Consider the following 27036-nt stretch of genomic DNA (forward strand, 5'->3'; position numbering starts at 1 on the left):
TTTAGTAGAATTGCAAGACACCCAGCTAGTGTCTGTGAATGGTTCATGGGTGTGGTGTGAACCCCCCAGGTTGGAATTGGTCCGGGAACCCCTATTCAATGCCCCAAACTGGAGTCTTCCTGCAGGCAGGTGGATGGGTGGATACCTGGGACAGAGGTGAAGGCCAGTCTAGAGCAGCATGTGTGTGATGTTGGGTTACCTCGGGTCCCATGACAATGGGTGTGGACTGAGAGCCTCAGGAGGAAAGAGCAGAGTGACAGGCCTCTCAGGCCCTCTCCAGTCCTTCAGACCCAGGACCCCTTGCCCAGCTCTCTGCCTGCCCAGACACCAAGACCCCGGTAAGGCCTGCAGACCGACGTGTGTGCAGTGGCGGGAGAGAGGGTGTTCTTGTTGAGGTGTCAGTGTAACGGGCATGTTTGTACCATAAAAGGCTCTGGGATTTGCGTCCGGGAACAACTACTCGGCAGCTAGTATAACGCTCAGTGACTCAGTTCCCTCGTCTGTAAAGCGGGCATAAGGGAAGTACCCGCCTCTGAGGGGCACGTCAGAGGGTTAGAGGTGAGCCAGCACTGAGCACACTCTAGGTCCTCTAAACAGCCACTAGTTATCTCCCAGGCCCCAGCTCACCGTGCAGAGTAATGACCGTCTTCCCATACAGCGGGCGTGATGCGGCCATCCCTCATGAGCAAGAGTGACCCCGGGGCCACTCCGGATGCTGCCCAACAAAACGAGTCCCTTAGTGTTGATGAAAAAGCACTGAAACACCCGTACGGAGTGGCTAAGCAAACCCAGACTGTTGTGGGGCATTTCGATGGGGAAAGGATTAACTCACTTCCCAGTGCCTTGGCTTAGTCCCAGCAGTATTTACTTAGCTGAGAACCGCCTTTCAACACCAGCCTGATGAGAAAGACCAGGAGGTGTGAGCTTGGGGGAGGTGTGAGGGAGGAGGGGAGAGACCTGGGCGCATTACAAAGCCCCTGGCACTGGTTCCCTGCTGGGTGTCTCACTTGGCCAGACCTCTCAGTGGAACACAGAGACACTGGAAGGTCCTACTTTGTGTGTAAGAAAGACATGCATAATTGGGCTCATCATCGGCAGCCCTCTCCGTCTCCATTAGCTAATGATAGCTTTCACCTGCTTACTTTTCCAACTAGTTAATAGTGATTATTATGGTTTAAATACAATCTAAGTGCAAATGTATGAAGAGATGTTCTCTGCCAGACCTGAGTTTCTGCTTTAACATGCTCCTTATGCGAAACCAAAACCTATGGAGCTGGATGGTTCTAACTGCCAACTTTTGAAGATTTGTCCACTCTGGACGGCCGAGCTTGTGGCGTGTGTCGTCTGCGAGCCTGGGCCACGGTGGGCGGGTGGCGTCGGACCTGCGTGAACACCGTCTGTCGTGGCCTGTGCCTGCCCCGCTGCAACAGCGCGCGCCCCAGCGACAGGGCGCGAGTTCATCATACGTTCAGTTCAGTTCGTTTATTCAGCAGAAACTTAAGTACAGGAGTTCATGTCGGGCATGTTCTCTCCGATTTTAAGAAGAGATGATAAAGTGCGAAGCTCCGATTTTTAGAAAAGGTAAAGGTATAGTGTTCACGTAACGCTTACTGCGGATCTGAACAGTGGTAAAAGCTGGAATCCGATCGTCTGCGGCACCCATAACGGAGGAGAAAGCCAGCATCTCCCAAGGGCCTGCCGCAGGGCGGGGCTCCGCTCGCCTCCCCACAGCCCTCCGCTGAAGCGGCGTCACCCTCATTCAGCAGCCTCGGGCACGGAGGCGGAGGCGTAGGACAGGGAATCACTGCCCGGATTGCACTGAGAACAAGCTGCAGAGCCAGAATTCAAACCCAGCTCTGCCTGGCTCCTGGCCTGGCAATTGTCCACCAGGCCATTCAGCCTCACAAAATCCCCTGGGATCCCCGAGCTCAGGGAGATAGACTATCTAGAGAGGCTGAGGAAGCCTTAGAGATAGGGTGACATTTGAACCGCAAAACGAGCTGAGACATCCTGTCTCCAGACTCCTTTTCCTTCTCAACTCAGACTCATCGCCCAGAGGCCTGATGGCCACCTTCGGAGGCCCAGGTGTGAGAAGGACTCTGCTTCCTGCCAGAGCTGCAGCACTGGCCTCAGATGTGGAGGGACGTTGCTAGACAGGTGAGGCACAAAAGAGGCTTTTTAAAATCTGTCCCTTCCACCCAGAAGGAAAGGAAGGCCATGAGGCCTGGGGGGCCAGCCCTGAAGGAGGGGTAGAGGCTGGGCTGCCAGATAGGGGAGGAGGAAATGGGTTCCTAGCTGCTAGCAATGCATCACTAGGCAGAGGTGAATTCAAGTGGTTCTTAAAATGGTGAACAAACGGAGCAGAGGGAGAAAAGTGTCTTCGCAGCTTTGACAAATGACCCCGGAGGGATATGGAGCTGCCCGTAATACATTCCACACACATCACTCAGACTCCTGTTACAGAGCTGCCATCGTCCTGACCGATAGCAGCTCGACTCTGGGAGCTAACCTGCGCAGAGCGGCCTGACCGGCTCTTGACTGTGTTCCAGGCATTGGCGGAGGAAGAACTCGGTTAACTGGCTGCCACTCTCTCAATTAGAAAACGAGCACCCGAGAGAAGTTGAAATGCGGGTTTGATCACACAGTGACTGCCAAGAGCATCCTCTCTCAGGGACAATGTGGACTGGTCCTTTGGCAGACAAGTGCTACCCAGCATGGGGAGCAGTGGTGCAGCCGGGGGTGGGAGGGAGGAGGGAGGGCTGTAGAAACAGCCCAAGAAGGTGGCATTGATGGTCACCATCCTGGGTTTGGGCTCAGTCTCTCTCATGTCAACCAAAAATAAAAAATAATCACACACATAGCCACTAAACATGACTCACCTTTAGAATGCAATTAGGAAAACACTGAGCTTGTCTCTTGTGGCCTATGTAAATACTCCAGTGATAGTTATCTGTGATATCAATAAAACATCTGGCCCGATGTTTGATATTGAGACCCCCCCCTAAGGAAGAGAGAAAGTCCATACTGGAAAAGCATTTAAGATCTGTGCTTATGATTTCACAAGGGAGACCCCCCTCGAAGGGTCTTCTTTGGTAGTATTTCTGAAATGACCCGGTGATGTATTTTCACCAGCTTTTACCTTCAAAATTAATACGGGTACCATTCCTATCTGAAATGTCCTTTATAATTGTGTAATTACACACCTCATTTATCCAATTGTTAAGCCGAGAGACTGATTAAATATTAACAACTGCGAGGTTCTCCTGGTGTCATTAGTTGGAACACAACCCTGTAATCTCAGGTAACACACGATGGTAATTATCCTTCACATTCACACTCAGCTGAAAACCCAGAGCAGTCTATCCAGATAAGGTTACCTGCTAGAAAATACATTGCCTGTAAATCCTGTTTTATCTCCAGTCTAGAGCAAGGTGCATTTCAGTCCAGCTCAGGGTTTTTAAGCATAAACCTGCCCTGCTGGGTAATGGCTGGGGGAGGGAGGGGAGCAGGCTTAACAAACAGCTCAATTCCCATGTACCTAGCCCTCTCCAGTCATAAATCCGACCGGGCTTCAGAAGTTATAATGGGATTTTTACCGGAAGCAGCAAGAAGAAGAATCTGGTTTAGAACCAGCATCCCTCATTTTGGAAAATGAGTCGAGCAGAGTTTGCTTTGGTTATTCCCCGGGGACCAAGGAGAAGCGGGAGGCGTGGCATCCGGCTTGGTCCGAGGCCCCGCCTGGACCAGCCTGCAGGGGCCTGCTGAGCTGGCTTCCTTCTAAACTGGTCTTTCCCTCCAGGCCTTCTCAATCCCTTACCATTTCAGAAACGCTCAGCTTTTCCACCTGCTTTTCTTTCTCTTCACTCTTTCATTCCTGCTGGCATACCCAGGCCTCAGAGCCTTTGCCCAGTGGTACCTGTGGGAGGCAGGGCTGGAGCTGACTGGGACCGACTTAACAAGAGCTTCGGGTCTCCGGTAAAACTGGAGAGCCAGCTGCGGGAGGGAGGCCTGAGTTGCTTGCCTGTTCGGAGATGCTGCAGTTTGGGAACACAAAATCAGCAAGACCAAGGCCTTCCCAAAAGCCTAGGGCAGCCCTGCCAGCACTTGGGGCCTCCCCCGAGTTCCCTTCCAGATGCTGGAACATGCCCTCCTGGTTAGCGGATCATGGTTTGTCTTCTTCCTGCCCCAGGCTGTCAGGTGATATCAATCTGTGTTCAGACATCCGAACACCAGGGCCCACATTGCTGGGGCTGACTGACTCTCTGGAAGCTTCTTACACCGCAGCAGCTCAGACCTGGGGCAGGACAGCGTGACCTGTCTAGCCTCTCAAGCTGGCTGGGGCAGGCTGTCTCCACTAGGCAGAGGAGGTGCGGCTGCCCTTTTGGCCCTGCGGTGGTGCCAGCACACATCTGCAGGAGGATTTACCTTGAGAAGGATCAGTACATCACAGTAACATCCCTTTGTCAATATGAAGAATGTGCTGCTGTGCTCTGCTTGGCTGATAATGAGACAGCATTATGAGAAAGAAATAGCCAATTATTGCTCAAAATGCATTTAAAAAAAAAAAGGCCGCTCTTTGCTGAACTTTGGAGAAATGTCTAGAAGGATTTGGGCTCGTCTTAAAGATTTATTTATACATGGACGTATATGTGAGGAGCAGGATAAAAGAGAAAGTGCCATCATGCAGAGCCGATGCCGATAAACCTGAGTGGGTGAGGGCCTGGGGTGAGGACACAGATGCAGGGCTGCCGGCCTCCTTCAGACTTCACGACAGCGACCTTGCCCACTGTGCTCATCCCTGACACTGTCAACTTCATACCCAGGTGCTTTATAAATTAAGTGATTAAAGAGGTTGACCTCTATACTACATGTCAAAGACTTCCTACTTTAGGTCAGGGAAGAAAATGGGAAAAACAATCACCTTCGTTAAAAAAAAAAAATTCTGTGCTTCGAATTTGGGGTTCACATTGATTGCTGGGCAGGGCGGTTTAGAGCCTCCAAAGTAAACAGCCTGGCAGGGGTCCTCCTGGGAAGAGGACACACTTCTCTTGACAACTCATTTCCTCCATCTTAATTATCCTGGAGATTTTGGTGGTTGTTGTTTGTTTATTTAATACCAAAGTTAAGGGAAAAGTCAGATGGAGTGAAATTACACAACATTTGACTCTCTAGTGGAGAAACTCAGGGTATTAAAGTTGTTTCTATAAGCCGTCTGGAGAACCATTAAAACTCACTAAAAGTCAGGAGGCTTGATCACTGGCCCCTGCTTGCTAACTTCTTATTTGACAACTGATCTAAGGCTTTGCTCCTGCATTCAATCCACCCAAAGGCAAATTCCACTGGAAGCCTTTCTCCCCTTCTGACGTTTAATACGGAGGTTTCATTTTCTGCTCCACAGCTTCTTAGCTCTCCACATCTTTGTGACCATCCCAGTATCAAACTCTTGCGCCCGTGGGCAAAGCTTCCTCACCAGGTCCTGGCTGCCCCATGCTGAATAAGCACTGTACCCCAGCACTGGCCGCTGTGCCCCCAGCCTCTGTGGGTTTATCATTTTTCTCCTCTGTTTTGCCGCTGTTCTCAGGGAATGCTTTTTCACAGCTGGCGGTAGGCGTGCAGCGCCCAGAGGCACTGAGCCCCCCAGATCGGCCGAGCCTGCTTGAGCCGTGCCTGAAAAATGTGGCTCATCTTACGGCTGCAGCGAGGAAAACGCAGAAGTTTAATTGGTTCTGACTTCAGGATTCAGATCATAGTTTTCCCTGGAGGTATGCATTGCAGGAAACGATATTACCAAAGCCACGTTTTTTCTAAACAGGCTGAAATTAATCAAGTCACGATCATTCGTAATGAGAACACGTAAGCGAGCATTCAAACACTCAATTACAATATTCTGTAATTGTGAAATCACCAGTGACATTGCAAAATGCTCTCGGTGACCAGATACATCATATCTCTGTGTGAGGAGGCAGAAACACTCAGCAAAAATGAAGTAATTGTAGGCATCTTTCCTCCTCCTTAATCTTCCCCAAAAGAGACTAATTCAAATAGATAATTTGACTTGATTGTTTTTAATTACATTGTAAACATTTGCAAAATAAATCTAGGAGAAAGGTGAACACAAGTCAGTTGGTAATAAAAATGCAGGCTCCAATTTTTCTTGGATGACAGATGAAATGAGTTTAAAATATTCTTGCTCTGTGGAAAACACGGAACATTTAAAACTGCAAACAACTGAATTCAATTAACAGAACTGGTTCAAAATGCTTGGAGAACTGGAGGCAAGGGACTCATATTATCCACCTATTGTCAAACCAGAAAAGCATCTGAGTTCACGGCTGATAGGAATTGCTGGAGAAACTATTTAAAATTGGTTCCTGTGTTTTTCCATCCAGCCATATCTGGCAAGCAGATCCACAAAGAGATTTAGCTGCTAATGTTTTCAATCCCTCACCTTACATAAGCCCTTAATTCATCAGAAAGATATAAAAGTGGAGGAAATACATTCAGTGTTGAAAGATGGACTACTAACTGCATCGCTTTCAAAAGCAAGCGAATCCCAACAGTAAAGTTCAATTCCAAATTCCCCGCACTAATCAATCACAATCAGCAATTGTTGGGGGCGGAGGGCTGTGCCCCACTCACCACCTCACAGGAGGTCATCCCTGCCAGAGCTCCGTCCTGGGCTCGCTTTCTGAGCTGGTGACGTTTTCAGCTCAGGAGAAGAGAACGCCCATTTATTTCAGAGAAGAATGGGCCTTTGCCTTGGTGTTCAGAGACCGTATTTCCAGTTGCTTAGCGAGGCCATTACTTTTACAGCCCTGGAGCACATAAATAGCGTGGTTCACACATTTAATTGCTTCAACTGCTCTGGAGCTGGACCCCTGTGGGTCACCTGTGCTGCACACAGGTCTTTCCTTTGTTTCACTAGTTGGTAACCAAGTTCCCCGAAAGAGCAGCTCAAGGCCGAAGAGTGTGAATTCCTCAGGACACGGGCCACGCCTGTGGGGTCCCTCGCCCTTCAGAGTGGGCCCGTTCAGCACAGACATTCAGTGGCCTCTCACTGGGCCTGCATTTCACTTATGAGAACTGCGCTGCCGGTGCTCCAGGGCAAGCCAGAGACAGATGACACAGTTCAGTGTGGCCATGTGCCTCCGCCCCGTCCTGTCCCAGGGACCGCCCCATACGTTCATCCTGGGACCGTGCAGGTTGAATGATTTCTTTTTTAAATTTCATTCTCCAGTCCCCTCTCTCTTAACTAAAAGTACTGCATTCTGCATATGTTCTGTGAATTAGACACCACGTCACTGTACTTTGCAAACACCCCTCGACAGCATTGTAGTCACAAAACCCAGAGCCTTGTGCTGTGTGGGGTGGAGGTCAGTTTGACAGTTGATGGTTTTTGTCTTCCTCATGGAGGACAGAACTCAACCCCTGGGAAGATGGGACTCAACTCAGTGCTTATTTGTGTGACTCATAATAAGACAAGAAACAACTGTGGTTCTGAGTATTTCCTTTTTGGCATTTTGGGGCGTCGGGCTGCAAATCGGGGTCTGTGGATGGAGGAGGACAGGAGGGAGGAACGAGCATGCCCGGAAGGAAAAACTGACACCGTGGTGGTGATAGCCCGGGACGGAGCTCCAGATGCAGAAGGCTCACCCAGAAGTGGCGAAGGCCGGCCATGCGGTGTGCAGGCTGCCGAAGGGGGTCCCCGGTGGCTCACGGTGCCTCCCACAGAGCTTGGGCAGAAAGAGGGTAAACGAGGAATGAAAGATCATTGCAAAACGACTGAGGGCTACCTCCCTAGTCTGGGGTCCAAGAAAAACCGTCGCCGTTTTTGGGGAGGTGGATTTAGACTTGCGGGGTCGAAGTGGAGTTACAGCTGAGGCCTCCGGGGAATGGCTCCGTCCTTAATACCGCGGGGCAGCTGTCAGACGCACAGCTGTGGACAGAGAGGTGAGGCAGCAGAGCGGAGTCAGGGGCAGGCCCCATCGCCAGAGGAGAAGCGGGAGTGGGAGGAAGGGTCAGCCCCAACGTGGGACCTCAGAGCTAGAGATGAGTTTTTTCACCCATATTCCCCGGATGGTACGTGTTCAGGATGGCATGGCTGTAAAACCACAGTTACGTGGTAGATATTGGTTTAAAATGAAGGACATATGATAGTATGGGGGTATGGGGTGGGTAAGGGGGAGATTTTCTATATGCTTCAGAGTCAATAGACTTCAGTGATTGTTGATCTTTTCTGTGTCTTATTTTAATGGTCCTCTAGAAGAATTGTCCATTTAAGACATCTCAAAGAAAATACTGTGAGGACTTAAGAGCTTGCTGCTGTCTGTATTGACACCAATGTCAGATTGCACTTAGTAGGAAATCAGCAGGTACTAGCTAAGGATTGGATGTGACTCTAACTGCAGTGCTGCCAAGTGTGAAAGGTTTAATTCGAACCTCACAGCATGGCAGAGGCTACTCGCTTCAACTAAGACTGATGCAATCTGTGCAAATAACACCTCTGAGCCACAATGCAGAGAGCAGTCAGCCTGTTTTCCCACGACACAGTCAAATGCTCTTACTTCAGAACTAGCTCTTTCTACCCCCACTATCCTCTTTGCTACCGACTGAAATTCAGTGGTCTTTTCCCCGAAGTTAAAAGACTATTAGGGCTGCAGTGTGCTTAAGAACTTCCTGAACTAACTTTAATTTATACAGGAAGGCCTTTTGCTATTTCTGAATAGATTGCCTGTGATACTGACCTTCCTGCAGCCCAAACACTCTCTCATCCCTGGGAGACAGCAAACTCTGGGTCTCGACCACATGATTTCCTACCTATGATCTCAATTCTTTAGTAAATCGCCCAGTTTTGGGAACTGGAGCTTTCTTTTCTGGGACTGTCAACAAGAAGGCCAATTAGTGCCCATTTCAGCAATGGATTTCATGATGTGGAAATTTTCCCAGTTGTATCTGGACTGAACTCCCCAGTTAATCCCACAGGACCCAGAAGGGCATGCGTCCTTTGTGAAACTGGCACAAGCTTTCCCTCTTCAACAATGAAGTCCCCCAGCGTTATAATGATTATCGCTGTTAACTGTTATTTTCCATATGAGATGATGAGCACGTTGGAAGTACTATTTCAGCACGCTGATGAAAATCAAAGCAAATGAACACATTTCATCGTTGGCTAATACTCGCCAGTTTCCTTCTCCCCCAATGCCTTTTGTTACCACTGAGTCAAATGCTGTGCTCTCCTCCATGTGCAAGTGCAGAAGCACAATGAGCAGCAGCACCTCCCAAGGAAACCCATCTGACGGGAAGTCGGGGTCTTGCCCAGGCCGGTGCTGCTCTGCGCCAGGCTGGCTCTTCAGGCGGGTGACCCCCACAGGCGGCTGACCCCCACAGTGGCCAGGCTCGGCGTGCTGTTCTCCACGAAGTGCGAGCACTCAGGGGCTGCATGTTGCCTCGGGAATGTCCCTGGAGGGCCCCTGAATAGTTCCATAAACACTTTTTTTTTTGGCAACTTGGGACAGACTTAAGCTGCTATAAAAAGGGGAACCAGACCTATTTTCTTCAAGCCAACACACTAAAATTGAAAAAGAGGGACCTCTGAGGAATACGCACAGGAGAATGTAAATTAACTAGGTGTGACCTTTCAATGGTTTAGGCAGTGACAGCTAAGTGAAAAGCAGACTTTCCACTTCCCACTGGCCCCTGGGTATCTGGCATAGGAGGGGCAGTTAGCATTCGCTTGCATCAATTAGAGACTTGGACCAATTGTAGAATTGCTCCCTGGAGAAATGATGGAAGGATAAAGATCACTTGAAAGTCCAAGAGGGCTTTCTTTGACTATGTTCTACCGTCTGATCCAGTCATATTGCAGGCCTGGCAAATGGCAGAGAATTCAATAGGAAAGAGAGGCTTCAAGGAGGAGAAGGAAGGGGTCACATCCACCTAGTCGAACGCTGGCCAGATGGGGGCTTCTTAGTAAGGAGAGGAGAAGGGGAGCGGTGGAAGGTAGAGGAAGACTATTAGTTCCAATGCCACCAGAATCTGCATCTTCTTCGGAGGCCTCCATTTCTGCCACACCATTTTATTTGAATTAGGATGAGAAATGGAGACAATTTCAAACCCAAACCAAACCCAAAGAGTGGGAAACTCTAGCCAGGTGGAAGTCTGAAAAAGGGTTTCAAAACCTGGTGGCTTACTGGGGTGAACCCTTGGCTGGGCATCAATGTCTCTTGGTTCCTAAGTAATGGCCTTGCCCTTTCCGAAAGGGACACTCAAGAGCCACATAGGGTGTTACTGGAGAGGAACCAGAAGACCTTTGCATTGGTCACAGGGTGTCTGCAATTCCCAGCATTAGCTTGAGGCCCCCCTTTAAAAGGCCTCTAAACTGCACATTTGAGCCACTCATCAAGCCCAGGACAGCAGGGACCTGAGGGATTGTGTGACCGCCCAGAAAGGACATGATGGGATAGGGGAAAGATCAGAAAGTCTAAAATCTATAGCAGTATATTTCAGATTGTATTCGCTGATTAGTGGGTCATGAAATCAATTTAGTGTGAGGAAGCCAGAATTAAACGAAATTAAAAGAGAACGTATCAAAATGCAATGTGAATTATTATATATACTCTATTATTATTTTTACGAATGCAAACGTTTATCCTGATTGGATGTCTCTGTGTCTACATACGTATACATGTGCGTCCTGGGTTCAAAAGATCTTCGCCACTGTGGGTCATTGTCTGCGTGGTACTGTCAGGTGGCGGGGGATCGGGTGAGAAAAGGTGTGGCTAGCAAAGCTGAGGGGATTAGACAGATTTTCCCTCCTTCACAATTCTGCTGAGGCCTTCTTAAACAATAATAGCACAGCTACAGCTTAATCCAGAAAAGCCACTTTTTTAATTAAAAAAAATAAAATGCAGCAAAACATTCTGATAATGCAAAAGTATCCTTCCTTCCCATCTCCCAATACCCCTTTCCTAAAGCAAACGTCCAGAAATCTTCTATGCACATTCGGGCACACATCTGTCCCTTCTTTCCCTCCCTTTCTTCAAATGAGAAAACACTACACATTGTTTTGCACCTTGCTTCCTCCACTCGTATTTCAGCACGTGCTACTTTAATCTTTTATACTTAAGCATAGTATTCCAACATACGGTAGATACACTGTGATTTTTTTTTTAACATTTAGGTTGTGTTCTGGTCTTTTGCTTATCAACAACACTGCGGTGAGCGTCCTCACGTCTGTGCGCTCATGGAGTTCCTACGTCAAACCGTCTGTACATTTTAGGTTTTGACAGACATCGTCACATTTTGTTTCCTCCATTGAGATTGTACCAAAATAGTCACGGCATTTTGCTGTCTGGATACTGGAGCCAGGATCCCCGCCACCCTTATGGGACCCCATGGGCCTCCTATCATCAAAACGCTCGTCATGCCTCGTCTTGATGTGGTACTTCTTCCTCCCTCTACTTCAAGAAAGAATAAACACCATCCAAAAGACTTAGTCTTGCATATTTTAACTTTCCTTGGTATAACCACTGTTAAAAAGGCTTGTTTCAATGAATGTCCTAAAAAAAACTTAACTGTACTTTAATTTGGATTAGTCTAGGAAAAGGCAGTGTTTTAGTTTCCTAAGAATATACCCTTAAATATTACTTCCAGATACAGTTGGAGCTTTGGGATGGTTATGCAGCTCATATGTTTGAGCCACCTGGATCTCTTCCATGGCCAAGTTTTTGTAGTAAGATCTACATTACAACTCTGGCAGTAATCAGATCAAGTTCATTGCTCCATTTCTGCAAATGCCTATAGAACACCTGGTGGTCTTGCAACTCCTACGTAGAAACTAAATTCATTTTTAATGACAAAGGTAAAATCTCTTTTTATCTTTTTTTGAGTAGTACTTAGTGGCTGTTTGATTTATCCAAAATGATATATTATAATGCTAAATGCTCGCAATTTTGTTTCTGGAACATACTAGAAGAGGCAATGTTGCCACCCTGTTATAGGCGAATTCTTTACTGCCAGGCTAACCAAGAGGTGGGGACAATTTTGAAGATGGGAGCAAGTTTCATTAAAAAAAAAAAAATTGGCTTTCGCATATCAAAATCAGGACAAGTAATCTTTAGTTCTCTTTTAGTTGTCACACTTGCTTTCCTTCAACAGATAGCGATTTTTCCTAGGGTTAGGCAACACACTGAAACATTTTCACACTTCAGAGTATGGAAAATGTGATGTACTGCTAAGCTAACGTCTGCATACTAAACACGAATTTGAAATATGCCCGCAAGACTGTAGTTATAGTTTTCTTATGGGGATAACCATGACCATGACCAAACATGAGACAATAAACATTTCACCTCCAAAAAGGAACATTCCTGAAGAGGTGGGTATCATTAAAATATATATCGGATTGCACCACAAGCCTTGATAAGCTGGTTATTGGCTAATATCAGGAAAGTCAGTATAAACTTGAAGTTGAAAACCTGTTCTGCTAAATCATCTTTACTGAGGCACTTTTTATCAGGAGCTCAGGGACAAGGGGAGACAATAAAATATGTGCCTAACAAAGCATGTCAGCAGCTTGAATGAAGCAAAACAGTCCAGATCTGAGACTTCTAATAAATAAATGAAGTTGAGCATTTATTGCCAACAACCATGTCACTGGGGCCACAGAAAGCTGGAGCCGTGCAGCTGGGAGGCAGGAGTGTGGAGCCAGAGAAGGCACTGGAACGCGCCCAGGTTTGGTTATTTATGGCGTGCTGATGAAGAGACAACTTTCCATATGAGGAACAGCTTAACAGAGGAACAGTCAAGCTAAACCAGGAAGAGAGCCAGAGAGAGAGAGAGAGAAACAAAAGGGGACATGAATAAAAATGACAGCTAATAAAACAATACAAATCTAAAGTGCTGTAACTTTCAGAAATAATTTAAGGCCAAAAGAAAAGAAAAAAGAAATCTATTTTGCTGGCTTTGGGACAATTTTCCAAGAAGCAAAAGACGTTAAGCAAAATGAATGCACTGAACTGAAGACCAAATTGCCCCCATGCCTTCTTTAAGTTTGGTTGCTCCTAAAGCTGGATTTATTCGTAAAAATGGAAATGGCGATTCTGTTTGTATTTAGCTAATGTATCCATTTTTGCAACAAATCTCATGCACTACTCCATGTCAGGTGCTAGACTCTCTGGGGCTATCTAATAAACAGACAACAATACCTGTCCTCAAGAGGCTTATGGTCTAGTGTGAGAAGTAGAGAAGTCCACAGTCAAGTTCAGGACACTGAGGTGGACACTGTGATGAGCTAGGCCAGGGCCATGGAAAGGCAAGAGGGGCAGCTGCAGGGAGCGATACATGGCCTGAAGTGGAGCCTGGGAAGGACATATAATTCAGTGAACTTGGCTTTCTATATTGATTAAATTACACACCAAACCTCCATACAATCCAAATCTGCTCTATTATTTAAGAATTAAAATATACTTTTTATGCAAAGATGCAAATTTCTGTGGTCCTAGTAGTTTTTATCCTTGAATTCTGGACTTGAGGCTTACCTGAATTGTTTCAAATGATCTATTGTGTAACAAACCTCTTTCTTTCTAGTCTGATCAAAAGCATAATAAATATTAGCCCCCAGTTACTACATAGCCCACGTGCCAGTCATTTCATTTGTGTCTCATTACACTTCACAACAATGCCTTGAGGTGGGTTCATCACTCATTTTATAGACGAGGGACTAGAGCCTTAGGAAGGTGACTCTCTCAAGGTCCCACGGAGTAAGCATCACAGCACTTCTACACCTCACCGCCTTTAGGTTAAGCATGCAGGTTGGACCTATGCCTAAAACATGCCTATACCCAAGGCAGGCATACCAATGAATACCTACTGGCTTATCAATTTGAGCTGTCCCGGAAATTCCTTTAGCTGAATTAGTCTCCCTTTTCCTTCTACTTCCTCCCACCAGTCTCACTGAAGAAGTGCTACTTTTAAGGCACTGGGGCTGTTCCTACTGTTAACACGGGGGAGTGTTTCTAGAAGCTGAGAGCGATAACAAACATTTTATTCTGCATGAACCCCTACACCCAGTGAGGCCCCTCTGCACTGCAAGCTTCCTTCTCTCTTAGGAAGAGTTTCTTAAAGACGAGTGCCACACATTCCTCCCACCTGTACAGATAAATGTCCTGATGAGAAGGGGATCCAGCCAGAGCACTTAGTCTTAGCTCCCTATTTCTGTTCTCCGTCCCATTCCTAATTCTCCACTTCTTTCCAGAGACTCTCTCTGCTCTCGCTGTCTTGCCCTTGCTATGGGAATATGTGTTTAAACGCTGGTCTCGGGCGGTGTCTCCATGACCTTGGGGACTTCAGACTTTCCTTCTGCCCCCACACCTTGACCCCCACACATACTCCAGACTCACTCTTCTGCACTTGGCCAACTGGTCAGTATTCTGGAAATACTGCTTAGGATCTGAGGACCGAGCCAACTATGAATTATTTTATAATTTCAATTCAAATTATTTGATAGTTTCAATTCGAATAGTATTCTATGTAGATTCATTTCTTTTAGAGTCTTTAAGATCATTCTTCCCAAAAGAAACTAGATAGTGCACTGAATGGTAAAGCTGTTTCATTAATAACCCAGTTCTAAATATATTGCACAGTAGACGTGTGCAACTGGGTAGAGAATAATCAGTTGATAAACCACAGCAAATTTTTTCAGAGGTTTTCATACCTACCCTCTTATTCTCAAATTTATAAAACTATTTGCAAAAAGCCAAGGATTTTTCCCTTTTTGTACTATTTGAGCCATAGCTGTCTATGAACACTTGCTTTTAAACTCAGACATTAAAAAAGATGACTTAAGACCCACTAGCTTATCAATTAGAATTTAGTTCTTCCTCTGCTGAGGTAACTTGGTTTAGCACAGAAAAACGTTATGATGATGCCTGGGCTGAGCTTCAGGCAAAAAGGGCTGGCCATATGCACGATGTTTTCATTAAAGGCTGAAATTTTAGCAGGATGAGAGCTCAAACTCCCCCGTTTCAAGAAAATGGTTTTGCAGCCAGATGGCCAGAAACTTAAAATGGCAACTTTTTTGATTTGAGGTAATTTCTCAGGAACTGAAGAGGCGATCATTTACTCCTGACTTTCAAAGAGAACCCGGGCTTGAAATGCACCATTGCGTCTAAAATGATCAGCTACTGACAACCCTCCGAAGTTACTAGGGAGGGAGGGGAAGCAGCTGAGACACCTAAACATCTGGAATGAACTATCTAGTTCACTTTCCAGGTTGTAAATTTTTTGGCCCAAAAATTATTTGAAAATAACTTTTAACTAAAAAAGTGGATTTTTTTGTTAGCTGAAGTACTAAAAATTTTTTGATTACTTTGATGTGAAACACTACAGCTATAAAACTTACCAACATCTAACCTACAAAGCAATGTGCAGTCAAGAAAACAGAATTTTAAAAAATGAGTCCTGAAAACATGGATTCTAAATTATGGTCAATGAGAACCTTACTAAATACACTGTTCTGTATAGCATATTCAAATAAATCAGAGAATCATAAATAACAGTATACTATGGTTGAGACTGAAATAATTTTGCCACCTAGAAATTCTCACATTTGTCAACCTACTTAAACAGAAAACATCTGAACAAAAGGACATACACTCAAACACATTTTTACTGAAAATTATATTTGAAGAACAGCCTATAATTCTATACATTTCAATCTCCAAATTTTGATATTTTTATTGATACCAGAATAAAGTTAATACATTGACAGTTAATACATAGAATTTAAAAGAAAACTGCATATGGTTAGAAAAATATGCATCTATATATACATATATATGTAGATGCCCTTGATGCATATATAATATATATATTTCATAAGAAAATAAAATTATGTACAAAATCCTTCTGCTCATCAGCACTGATCCGAACTTATTTGATTTTTATAATTAAGCACCACCATAAAACAAAACGCTTGGGGAGAAAGGTGATACAGAACTCTTTAGCCCCTCCTCACTCCAGGGCTTCGCTCTGCAGTTTGGTGGGAGGTTCGCACACGCCCTGGTTGGACAGTGCATCCAGAATCCTCCAGAGTCTGGGCGGGTCCTCGCACTTGTGCTGCTGCTCCCAGTGCAGGAGCAGGTCTTCCTTCCTCCCCAGTGTCTGGGTACACAGGACACAGTTAAAGCCCGCATGGGACCGAAGCAGAGCTGAGTAAGGGCTGGGAAGCGCAGGGCCCTGTGGGTCTTCTCCGGGCTTCCTGGGTCCTGGCTGGGCACCTTCGTTTTTCTTAACTATTTCCACATCATTCTGATGATGGAGGGGGAGTTGCCTTTTCAATTTAGGAAGTGCATGCGCTTCCTCATTGGAGGGCCAATGCTTCGGCAGCTTTCTTCTTTCAGGATATTGTTTCCAGGAAGGAGCGGCACGTTTAACCAGCTCTTCCTGAGCAGCTTGGCTTCCTGGGGAGATTTCCTCCTGCAGCCTGCCCTGAATTTCCTCTCCATGAACATAAAGTAAATGAAACTTTATTTCGGCAAAAGACTGGGCAGTGATCTGACAGCGGCCACATTTGATTTGTAATTTGACTTCGTCTGCCTGGTTTAGAAGGAGGTCGTCTTCTAGGCTTGGCTTGTTTTCTCTAAAAAGGGGAAAAACAGCAATATATGAATTTCATGGAACGACACAGTCGGAACCTTTCCCTTCAGCTCTTAGCTGTCAAGGATCTAAAACACACGCACTGAGGAGGAGCACGAGAGTGGGTAGACGGGGGAGCGCGGGGAGCCCTTCGGCAGAGGCGTAGTAAACCCCACTGTCACTCCTCAGGTTCATTCCCTCCGCGGCTGGAGAGCTAGCAAAGCACCCGTTACTACAGGAACAGGTGTGCTCCACGAGAGAGCCAGGCGGTCCCAGGCGAGGCGCTCCAGGAACGCGCTTGGTTCGGCCCAAGGTGAAGGTCCCATACCGCCCACTGTTGCCCTCTCTAACCTTGAACGCCAGGTGCATTTTAGACATTTTACCGAAAAATCAAAATAGACTATAGGAAAACAATTAACAAGTGAGATTTCTTTAGGGAGGCTGCTATGTACATTAGCAAAAGGCAAAGGTATCTAAAAGGAAACAAATGCCTAAAGAAAAACAGAGAAACTAAAGAAAAGCCAGGGAGAAATCCTTATTTTTAACGAACTTGACAGAGTAAGCTGAAACTGAATAAAAAGTATTTAGAACAATTAAGAATGACAAGGGGCATAGAATCTAGCGTTGGACAATGTTTCATTTTCATGGCGCCAAAGAGAACTCAGTTTCATGAAACTCCCTGTCGTCTAGTAGAAAGTGGACGAGAGGAGAGCATTGCCCTGAGAAAGTCCTGCCTGCCAGGCTGACAGATGACTCGGCCTGTTTGTTTATACTGTTAGGAAGCAGTACCTGTAAAAGGGAATGACACAGGAAAAAGTTAATCTGGCCTGACAGGAAAAACAGGGCAAATGTAGAGGGTCAGAGGTCTGGATGCCTCCGGGAGTGGTCAGCGCAGCACACCCACAGTGAGGCGCCACCACGGGTCATGTCACGTTCTGGGGTGAATTATGTCATTTAGATATAAGTCCTGTAGACACCATTTTTGGGGAAATGATTTGTAAAGAATACCAGGAACTATATATAATATTTACTATTTCATTTTTCAGATGGAAAAATCATCTCTCACCTGATTGTCTCCAGCAGACCTCACACAGGCACTCGCGGCCTAGTTTACAGGGGTTAGAGTTACTACGAATCATGACTGACCAGAAACCAACGAGAAATGAGATCATTCTGCACAGAACTAGGGGAAGAGGTAGCTACTTCATGAAATTTTAATCTGAGATGTTTTTAAAAACTTCTTTCTGAAGGTGAAATCTTAGCCCGCAGCCCGAATCCATACAGACTTTCCTGCCCGGCTCCCATCCCACCGGCACTCACCTTGGCACGGACCCCTCCGTCCCTCGCACAGTCACATCTCTGTCTCTGTTCTTCGGCACGTCCTCTGCCTGCAGTTCGCTGGGGGACGGCTCGGTGCTGATGACAACCCTATGCACTTCTTTCAGATGGCCGAAATAGACTCTGACGTGACCAAACACTTTTGCACAAAATTCGCAGCACACGAGTTTCTTCAGCCGGTTCTCACCGTGATGAAGTTTCATGTGTGTGCTCAGGCTGCCAGAACGCACATATGCCTTGCGACAAATCCGACAACTGTAGGGCCGTCTGTTAGTGTGTGTATTCATGTGGTCTCGAAGGTGCTGTTTGAACTGGAAGTGGTGGTTACAGACAGGACATCTGTGCCAAGGTTTCTTAATGCCAGAGAATCCATTTCTGAATGCAGAGCTGGGCTTAGGAGAAGGGCTATTGTCCTGCTTACAGCCAAGATATTTAGAAGTGAGTGAATTATTTAACAAAATGTCCTGTCCCAGGCTGCTGGGCCTTTGGGATTGTAACATAGCTGCAGGAGAAGTGAGGGGAGCCAAAGTGGGCATGACAATGACAGGTTTAGGCATAATACTACGATATTTTTTCATAGCCCCAGGTTTTTGGTCTCTGGAATCTTGGGAATCATTTTTCATTCTTTTACATTTCCTCCTTTTCCCCTGAAATGCCAAAATTTCATCTGGTACCTTTAGTTTTCTTCCTTTTCTCTTCGTTGTCCCACCATTCAGTTTTGTTTTGTGGTTGAGGTCCAGTTTGGTGGCTGGACTCTGCTTTGACACCTGTGGACCCAGCAAGTTGTTGGCCATTTTGGTGGCTGTGTTAAAGCCTTCTGTGATGGAGTCCGCCCTGAGCCCAGGTGAAGAAAAATCTGCAATGTTAATATCTGACTCATTTTTGTAAACCTCTGTCGTTTTCATCCTTGAGTATGGTAAAATGGGCAGTTTACCTTTGGGGACTGAGGGGATCAACTGAAGTGCACCGCCCAAAATAGCTGGCGATAACTTCATGGCGCCTTTTGCAAGATCGACTTGTTCTTTATGCTTTTCACTGACGATAGCTGAAGATGTACTGGATGTTTCCTTGCTTGCAAAGTTTTCTTTCCCTGAAATCTTTGTGAGGCCCGGCTTGGCGCAGGGTTCCTCTGGCGTGGAGGATGTTACGGTGTCAGGAAGGCTTGGATCTCCATGGTCATTGGTTACTGGAGGTCGAGAGTCTTCATGGCCACCTCCATCAGTCAGCATAGTCATACTGACATTAGCTTGGGCTTGGTCCAGCGACAGCACTGGCTCAGACGGACTTGGTGGGGGCGGGGGTTCAGGATGATCAGGTGGAGAAGGGGACGTCTGGGTTTGGGCAGGAGGTTTGCTACAGCCACTCTCAGAGGAGCTCAGAACAGGTTTCTTTCTTGATCCTTTGTTATTTCTTGGGGGTTGGTATCGAGGAATAGGCAGTTTAAGGTTTTCAGGCAAGGGCAGTCTGGGTTTCTGGACAGGCTGAGCTGAGGCGACATGCGGCAAGGCAACGAGAGAAAATGTCCCCTCCTGGCCAGCAACCTGCATCAGAGCATAATTCTGGGCAGGCACCCCCAGTGGCGTGGAGCTTACGGAGGGCCCTGGATTCACTTGATCAGAGAGTGATGGTGAATGGCATGACAGCACTCTGGATGTTAGGACTTTAGGCACAATTTTCGGTGCAATGGTCCTAAACTGACTCTTATTCTGCAAATTTTTCCCACTCTGTATTGTTCCAAAAGACATGACTGATTCACCTGCAATGACAAAACAATGCAAAACGTCACTATGGTGTGACTGTCCTGTGGTGGAGCGTGCAAATAAGCATCTCATCATTTACTCTGCCTGGGATGCATTCCTAGACCTACCCTTACTCTCTGGGAAGGCTCCTGTGTTTTTCAACACCCAGATGGAAGGCCAACTCCTGACCACCTTCCCCAGGGATTGACTGTTATTCTCCTCCATGGCTCCATAGCCTCTACTGGAACATTTGCCAGTTTCCCTAATAATTCATCTGTTTTACGTGTCCCTATTACTAAACAGAGCTTCTTGAGAGGGTGGACTCTGTCCTATCTCTATTCCACCAAGTCCGTCCTCTCTATAACCTAATTCTGATTCATCTTTGTAGGCCAGAGCAACCCCACCTCCTTTTCTCATTTCCTGAGCTGCAAAGTCTCTCCTCTGGTCACCCTCTCTGGGCGGTTCCTACTGTGTATTTGAGTTACTGTATATTCATGACTAGTTTTCCCTATAAAACTTAAGCTTTGTGAAGGTGAAGGCGATATTTGATTCAACTTGATATTTCCCACGGTATCTTTGGTATGAAACAAATGTTTCTTGCATCAAACTCATTTTTCACTCAATTTTAGGATACACCATCTGACCCACTGGCAGTGTGATTTGTTTTGCACAGTGGATGAATTCTAGACTGAATGCTAGCTTTGTTGCTGTCTCCCCATGTGACTTGTGAATTTCTTCTCACACCTTTCAAACTGTTTATGTGCGCTTGTGCAATTAAATCACCAGTATTAAAAAAGCTGATGTGACATAAGTAAAGATATAGCGATAACATAACAAAACACATGAATCACACAAAAACACCTTCTAGGATACTAATAGGAACCATTTTAACTGACTTATAACACTTCATCCTTTCCGGATTTATTACTACGGAAGAACGATTACAACTATTCTAAGAGAACAATTAAGGAAACATGTCAATGCACGGCTTCTAAGGACTGAATCATCTGTTTTATTCCTAAGGCCTCGAGGTTGTAAAGCCTGGTTGCAGACAACTCATGTTTACTAGGTGCCTACACTATTCTAGGGTTTGGCTATTACAGGCCCACAACCCCTTTTCTAAAATCTTTGGGGCCCAATATGTTTTGGAATTTACACTTTCAAATTTTAGAAAAGTAATAAGATACATACATGAAATGTTACATATACCCAGTGAAGACTGCAGAGCACCCCCGATTAAGCCTATTACCACTCTTTCCACTATGTAGTAAAATTTATGAATAAGCAAGCATAAAAAGTGGGACAAATAGTTTGAAATAGTCTTAGTCAGTTCAGGTTTTGCCTCTGAATGAATTTTGGTACCCAACTTTTAATAAGATTTCCTGTTTTCAGAGCTTTTTAGATTTTGGAGTTATGGATAAAGGGTGAATTAACTGTTGGGGATGCCAAGGATACAAAGGCTACAAAGATAAACAGACACAATTTCTGCCTTAGGTCGCTGGCAATCTAGTGAGAGACGATTAAAAATTTTTTTAAATTAACCTTGATTTTAATGTCTACAACTAGTGAACTAATAATTTTAGCAGGAAGTTGATTCAGCAAAAATAATATTCCCCGAATAGACAAATAAATAGTATAGTACGAATAAGATTGAAATGTATAATGACCAACTTATTTTAGAAAGTAATCACTGTTTGGAGAAGAAAAAGTACATTAAAAACATATCTCACGTGGTAGCCTGTATTATAGTCAGAAGGAAAAAGACTAATTCCATAGTCTAGAAAACTCACAAAAAGATAATTATGTAATCTGTTGTTTCTCTTTTTAGCTTTGCTACCACGAAGTTCACGGGTAAATTGGTGACTTCACAATAGTCACCTAGATGGATCTGTTACATTTGCTTCTTCTGTTTTTAATTTTATTTATATTTTAGTTTTATTTTCATAGTCTTTAAATGTAGATGTCTTCCATTTTAAGCACCATCCTGTCATCTTTTTGAAAGAAGTACTAAAGAAAGATGTAAATAAATAAATTGGGATTGCAAGAGTTTGCAGAAAGCTTAAAATTATTGAGAGCTTTTGGTTACCTAGAGACAGGGATTATTAAATAATTAATAATGATAATAGGGGTCTCTGCATCTACACAACAGAGCAGGGATGAAGAAGAAAAGAAAACATGGGGTCACTTGTATCTAGTTCATGCTCCTAATTCAGTGGTCCCCAACCTTTTTGGCACTAGGGACCAGTGCTCCTATGAGAATCTAATGCCTGATGATCTGAGGTGGAGCTGAGGCAGTGATGCCAGCGCTGGGGAGCGGCTGCAAACAGATGAAACTTTACTCGCTTAACCACCACTCACCTCCTGCTGGGCGGTGCAGCTCCTAACAGGCCACGAACCGGTACGGGTCCGCGGCCTGGTGATTGGGGACCCCTGTGACCTAATTCACTGAGCACGAAATATTTACAACAAGAAAAGCTGGAAGAAAGGCTACTTTGTCTTTAGTCATAAATCCTCTTGACATAATATGTAACAATAATATATCACAGCACATCGCTTTGCTTGTCTGCTCAAAACGGTCTGGTGGCTCTTCGTCTCAGAGCCAAAGTCAAAGGCCTGAAAAGGCCTCCTGCCATTATGGGAGCTTCTCTAATGCACCTGCTTCTCTCCAGCCATGGTGGCGTCTTTGCTGTTCTTTAAATGTGCCACATACCCATTTCCTCAGTCTTTGCACTTGCTGCTCTCGCTGCCCAGACACTCTTCTTGATAAACCCCAGAACTTGCAGCAGTACTTCAAGTTTTGCTCAAATGGCCTCTTCCCTGTGAGCTCTTCTCTGACCACCTTATTTAAAATTGTACTTCCATTCTGAAATCCCTACCCTCTTTCCTGTTTCAATTTTCTCTACCACACTTGCTCCATCTTATGGATTATATTATGGTCCACCACTCCCTAGGACATAAATTCCTTGAGGGCAGGGGGTTTGCCTGTATCTTCAGGGCCTGGAATAGTGCTGGGCAGGTGATAGAAATGTAATAATTACTTTTTGAATTTGTAAGTGGCAATAAAGTGATTAATGGCCGAAATAAAGAATTTATAGATTGAGCCTAGAGAATTTTCTAAAATATCAAACAAAAAGATAATTTAAAAGCAAACTTTAACATTTCCAAATTTTAAAAATTAAAAAAGAAATAGAGAATATATCACTGGAACTTTTTTTTCCCCAATTTAATTTCACTCACTGACAGAATAAGGCAATGGGTTAGCACCATGATAAAACCATTTAAAATAAAGGGATAAGTGAGGCCAACTGATTGATCTGTCGAGGAAATAAGAGAGAACAGTAATTTATGCTGCTGTGGTACAAACTAAAATAGTCAAAGAAATAAGCAAGCTCTGAAGGAGAAAATGCTTTAAAGAAAACAGACATAGAGGGAAAAAGAAGGGGATTAGAGTGCAAAGACAATCGACTAGAAATGGAAAAACAGCGTCAGAAGCAGCAGATGGTCACGTCAACATGAAGAGGAGCAGAAATAACAAAGAACAGAAGATGCAGCTGAAGCAACAACCAGTGGTCAAGGTCAGCTTGGAGTTTCTACAGATTTAAGTTGGGCAGGGGCCTCCTATTTTTTATGACCAAGTGTAAAAGCGATCTTCTGACAACTAAGATTTCCAGAAATGAGACTAGATATACTTTACAGAGCCATTCCAAAAAAGAGTGAGCTAATTATGATGCATTTAAAGTTAATGTGTTTCCGCTGGTCTTCAAAAGTTTCTACACTATAGTGGAAATAAAATCACACAGGAAGAGCAATGACATTCAAAAGAAAGGGAGGCCAACTGTGGTCAAGGAGGAAAAAAAAAACCCTTTAGAGTAACTTAGGTCTCAGCAAGGGAGAATACCGATCGGTGAGCAGCCTGGGCAATTGAAACGACAGAGTCCTAGATGACAGGTATGGGGCCTGCCAAACAGAGTTAGTTCTCCTCAAGTTCTCTATAATTTAAAGAAGTGGATACTGAGGCTGACAAGTTTACCAGTTGGCTTCATGACCAATGATCACAAGCTGATCACAAGCAATCTATGGGATGAAAAGATAAGGCCTTATGGGTAAATTTAACTCACTCATGCTCGCCGAGATCTACTGGAAGTACATACAAGCCACGGCTCTCCATGAAGGTGTGTCGAGTTCCGTTTCCTAGAATCATTACATTAAGGATGAAGCCACAGGGAATGAAACTGATGTGTTAAAAGAAATGCAAGGCAGGAGAAAGAAGGAAAGGCCAGAAAAAGAGAATAAAACAAAACAAAACAAAACCCTAGGAATTACTTAAATGTCCAGCAATAGGGTACTGATAGAATCATCATAACCGTACAATGTAATACTCTGCATCAGTTAAAAAGAAAGAAATAGACTGATATGGAATTCTCTCCAAGATATGAGATTTATAGTATGCTATCAGTTAGTGAGATACACACACAAATATATTCCTGTACATGCATAGGATATCTCCGAAAAGAAACAAAAGAAACAAGTAGTAGTTGTGGGCTTTGGGGCGGGGACCTGGGAGAACTAAGGTCAGGATGGGGTAAGTGCTCATTCTCCACAGGATATTCTCTGCCTGGCATACAGGGGATGCTTATAAATATTTGTTAAATGAATGAAAGGAAAAGGAAAGCTCTCCTATTTGTTTTTTAATAGGGTATCTTTGGGGATATTCATGATGTGTTAAGTGTGTATGTATGAATAAATGACTGTCTAGATTACACAAAGAGAATGTCTCCTGTTTTTTATTTTCCTTGCTTACTTAATGACAAGAAATGCTAATGATAAGGAAACTAATCTGATAATCTGACAGGCAGTGCATAACTACCCCCCAGAGTTAAGCCTCCAGAAGTATCAGAGCTCATTACATCCCAAGGACAATTGGGGTTCTGAGAATTGTTCCTCTAAACATTTGGTTCTTTAGAATAAAACAAGGCAATTTGGAATAAAGGTCAGTTATGCTAGAATCACCACAGGCTTTTTTTTTTTTCCTTTTCAAAGTAGTTTGAATAGGAGTTTTTAGAGAAGCTGAAAATGCCATTTAAATTTTAAAACTCTATACCGCTAAGATGGTATGATTGTAGGAAGTCTTTTTTGCAACACGGCTACAATAGTGGTTTACTCCACTACAAACTTACAAGGCCTTTCACAGAAGGAGTGACCAAAAATCCCTTACCTATCACCTACTAAATTACAGATCTGCACTAAAAATTGAGAGGTAGAAATTTCCACTGACATTCATAACTTTTGAAAATCCTGCAAAATTACCCATAACACAGTTTAAGAGACTCACAGGGCTCTCAGGCACTAAACATGGACTTTTATTAACTGAAAATATAAAAGGCTCACTCAGTAAAATTAATTTTGCACAATTATACAACATGAATACTTAATATTAGGATTTTAAATATGAGCTGTTTTTAATATGTTAAGCATATTAAAAATCTTTTGAAAAGTGACATTTACAGACAGTGATCTAACTGTGGATTACGGGGAAACTAACAGATACTGAGTCCTTATTAAGGTCTAGAATCTGTGCTAGGTCTTTTAATTGAACCTTCATGAAAACCCTGCGAAAAAATATTATTTTCCCCTCTTATAAATTAAGAAGAACAAGGCTTGAGGAAGTTAAATAATGTGCCAAAGTCCTCTGTCCCATTCCAATATGAAGCAATGACTCTCCTCTCCTTCATTCTCCCCTCTAAAGGGAAAAAATTATATACAAGTTGCCTTAATTAACTCCAAAATATATTATCTCTGAATGTTTTGGAAAAATAAAATAAAATTTTAAATGAAAATGGCTTGCCATATCCCAAACTTCCAATTACCATTAAACGATTCTTTCTGAAAGCCCACTTAGAAGAGAACTTGTGGAAAATTAATACTCCTTTGAAGGTAAAAGTAGGTTTTTACTATCGATAAGATTGTGACAAATCCAAAGAGGCTGCCAGATATTTGTTTAGAGAAAGTGCAACGTGTGTCTTCCTCCGCTCCCTCCGTTACCACCAAAGAATTTAATCTGATGGACACTGGTTGCATGTTAAGAGGCAGCAGAGGGAAGAATGAGGGCTCCGTGGTACTCAGTGCCACCGTCTGAGCCAGCTTGATCAAACTGCTCCGCAGCACAGCTGGCAAGTACAAGAGACAAGTATATGGGGAAGGCAACTCTCTAGTCAGCTGCAAACAACTCACTTCCTAATTTCCACAGGCAGAATCAAGGCCTCCTTTATTGCTTCTGAACAAAGCTGTTCCTGGAGCTTGTCCTTTCATTAGTGTGGGCACGACTCCACGATTCCATCTGTTGGGGCCCACAGGCCTACGCTACCCACGGAGCAGGGTGCAGGTAGAGAGAGAGAGGAGTGTCCCTGCTCTTGCAACAGGCTCCTGGACCCAAGAGCTGCCAAATCTTAGCCACTACACAGCCGAAATTTGAGGTGTTGTTTAGTTTTTAATTTTACTAAACTGAAAAAGCCTATTTTCAATTTTATTTGTTGGCGTCCCTTTTTTCTCTCCTACTTGGCTTTCAAATAATAAATTCCAGTTGAGGTTCAAACTGTTTCCCAAGGATGGTCTTGGGCTAAAATAAATATGGTAAAACCCTGGAGACGTCTGAGATAAAAGAAATGCCTCATAACACAGAAGAGCTCAACTTAATTTTGTTGAAGAACCCTGTAAACACATTTAGCCATCGCCTACCCTCTCCCCAAGGCACTGCAGCAACAGAGCAACAGGAATTTAGCAAGCGCTGACTGAGGAGAGTGCACTGTAAGGCGTGCTGCACAGGCACGAATGTTCTTTTGTTTCTAAGGATACAGGGTGCCACATGTCATTTCTAGTCCACATATCTGTAGCACTAAGACCTCCTAGAGCCATCATATCCAGGACCCAAATTTCAGGAAATATGACACTATACAAAGGAAACAAGCACATTCTCAGTTGGGTATCTTGTATCCTGAGTTTAGTTCTGTCTGTTCTCCTGGCACACTTGCTCTGCTGAACTATGCTTTTACCTGACTCCCTCCTATAACAACACCTTCCCTTCAGCACAGGCCTTTATGAGCTGTCTTGCCAAACAGTGAATTCATCACCTCCCTTAGCAAGAAAAAGAATTCTCTTTCCTGAGCACCAGAGCTTCTTTATTTCCTAGCACTTATCGATACTGTTTCTTAAACATTATTCTAATGATAAGGAATATTCTACGTCAAGCACTGTGCAAAATACTTCACATGTATTATCTCATTTCATCCCCACAATAACTTGAGTTGCAAATTTCTGTTATATGTAC

The 27036-nt window shown here is 44.4% G+C and overlaps 1 protein-coding gene across 18 annotated transcripts in view; it reads right to left on the minus strand.

The window, feature by feature from the left end:
- Window positions 1–15649: 15649 nt before the first annotated feature.
- Window positions 15650–27036, minus strand: part of ZNF438 (zinc finger protein 438) — a 152912-nt gene continuing 141525 nt past the window's right edge. For 17 of the 18 annotated variants that reach the window (XM_039839726.1, XM_039839725.1, XM_039839743.1 and 14 more), the window contains 2 exons: window positions 17956–19729; window positions 15650–16639 (listed from right to left, as the gene is read on the minus strand). In XM_039839726.1, coding sequence (XP_039695660.1) covers window positions 16012–16639; window positions 17956–19729 — 2402 coding nt within the window. In that variant the 3' untranslated portion in view covers window positions 15650–16011. Of the gene's footprint in view, window positions 16640–17955; window positions 19730–23830; window positions 23850–27036 lie in introns of those variants that run through there. The other variant, XM_039839744.1, reaches the window with a different exon arrangement.

Source organism: Pteropus medius, unplaced genomic scaffold (genome assembly GCF_902729225.1).
Source record: "Pteropus medius unplaced genomic scaffold, Ma_sr-lr_union100, whole genome shotgun sequence".
Classification (NCBI taxonomy): Eukaryota; Metazoa; Chordata; class Mammalia; order Chiroptera; family Pteropodidae; genus Pteropus; species Pteropus medius.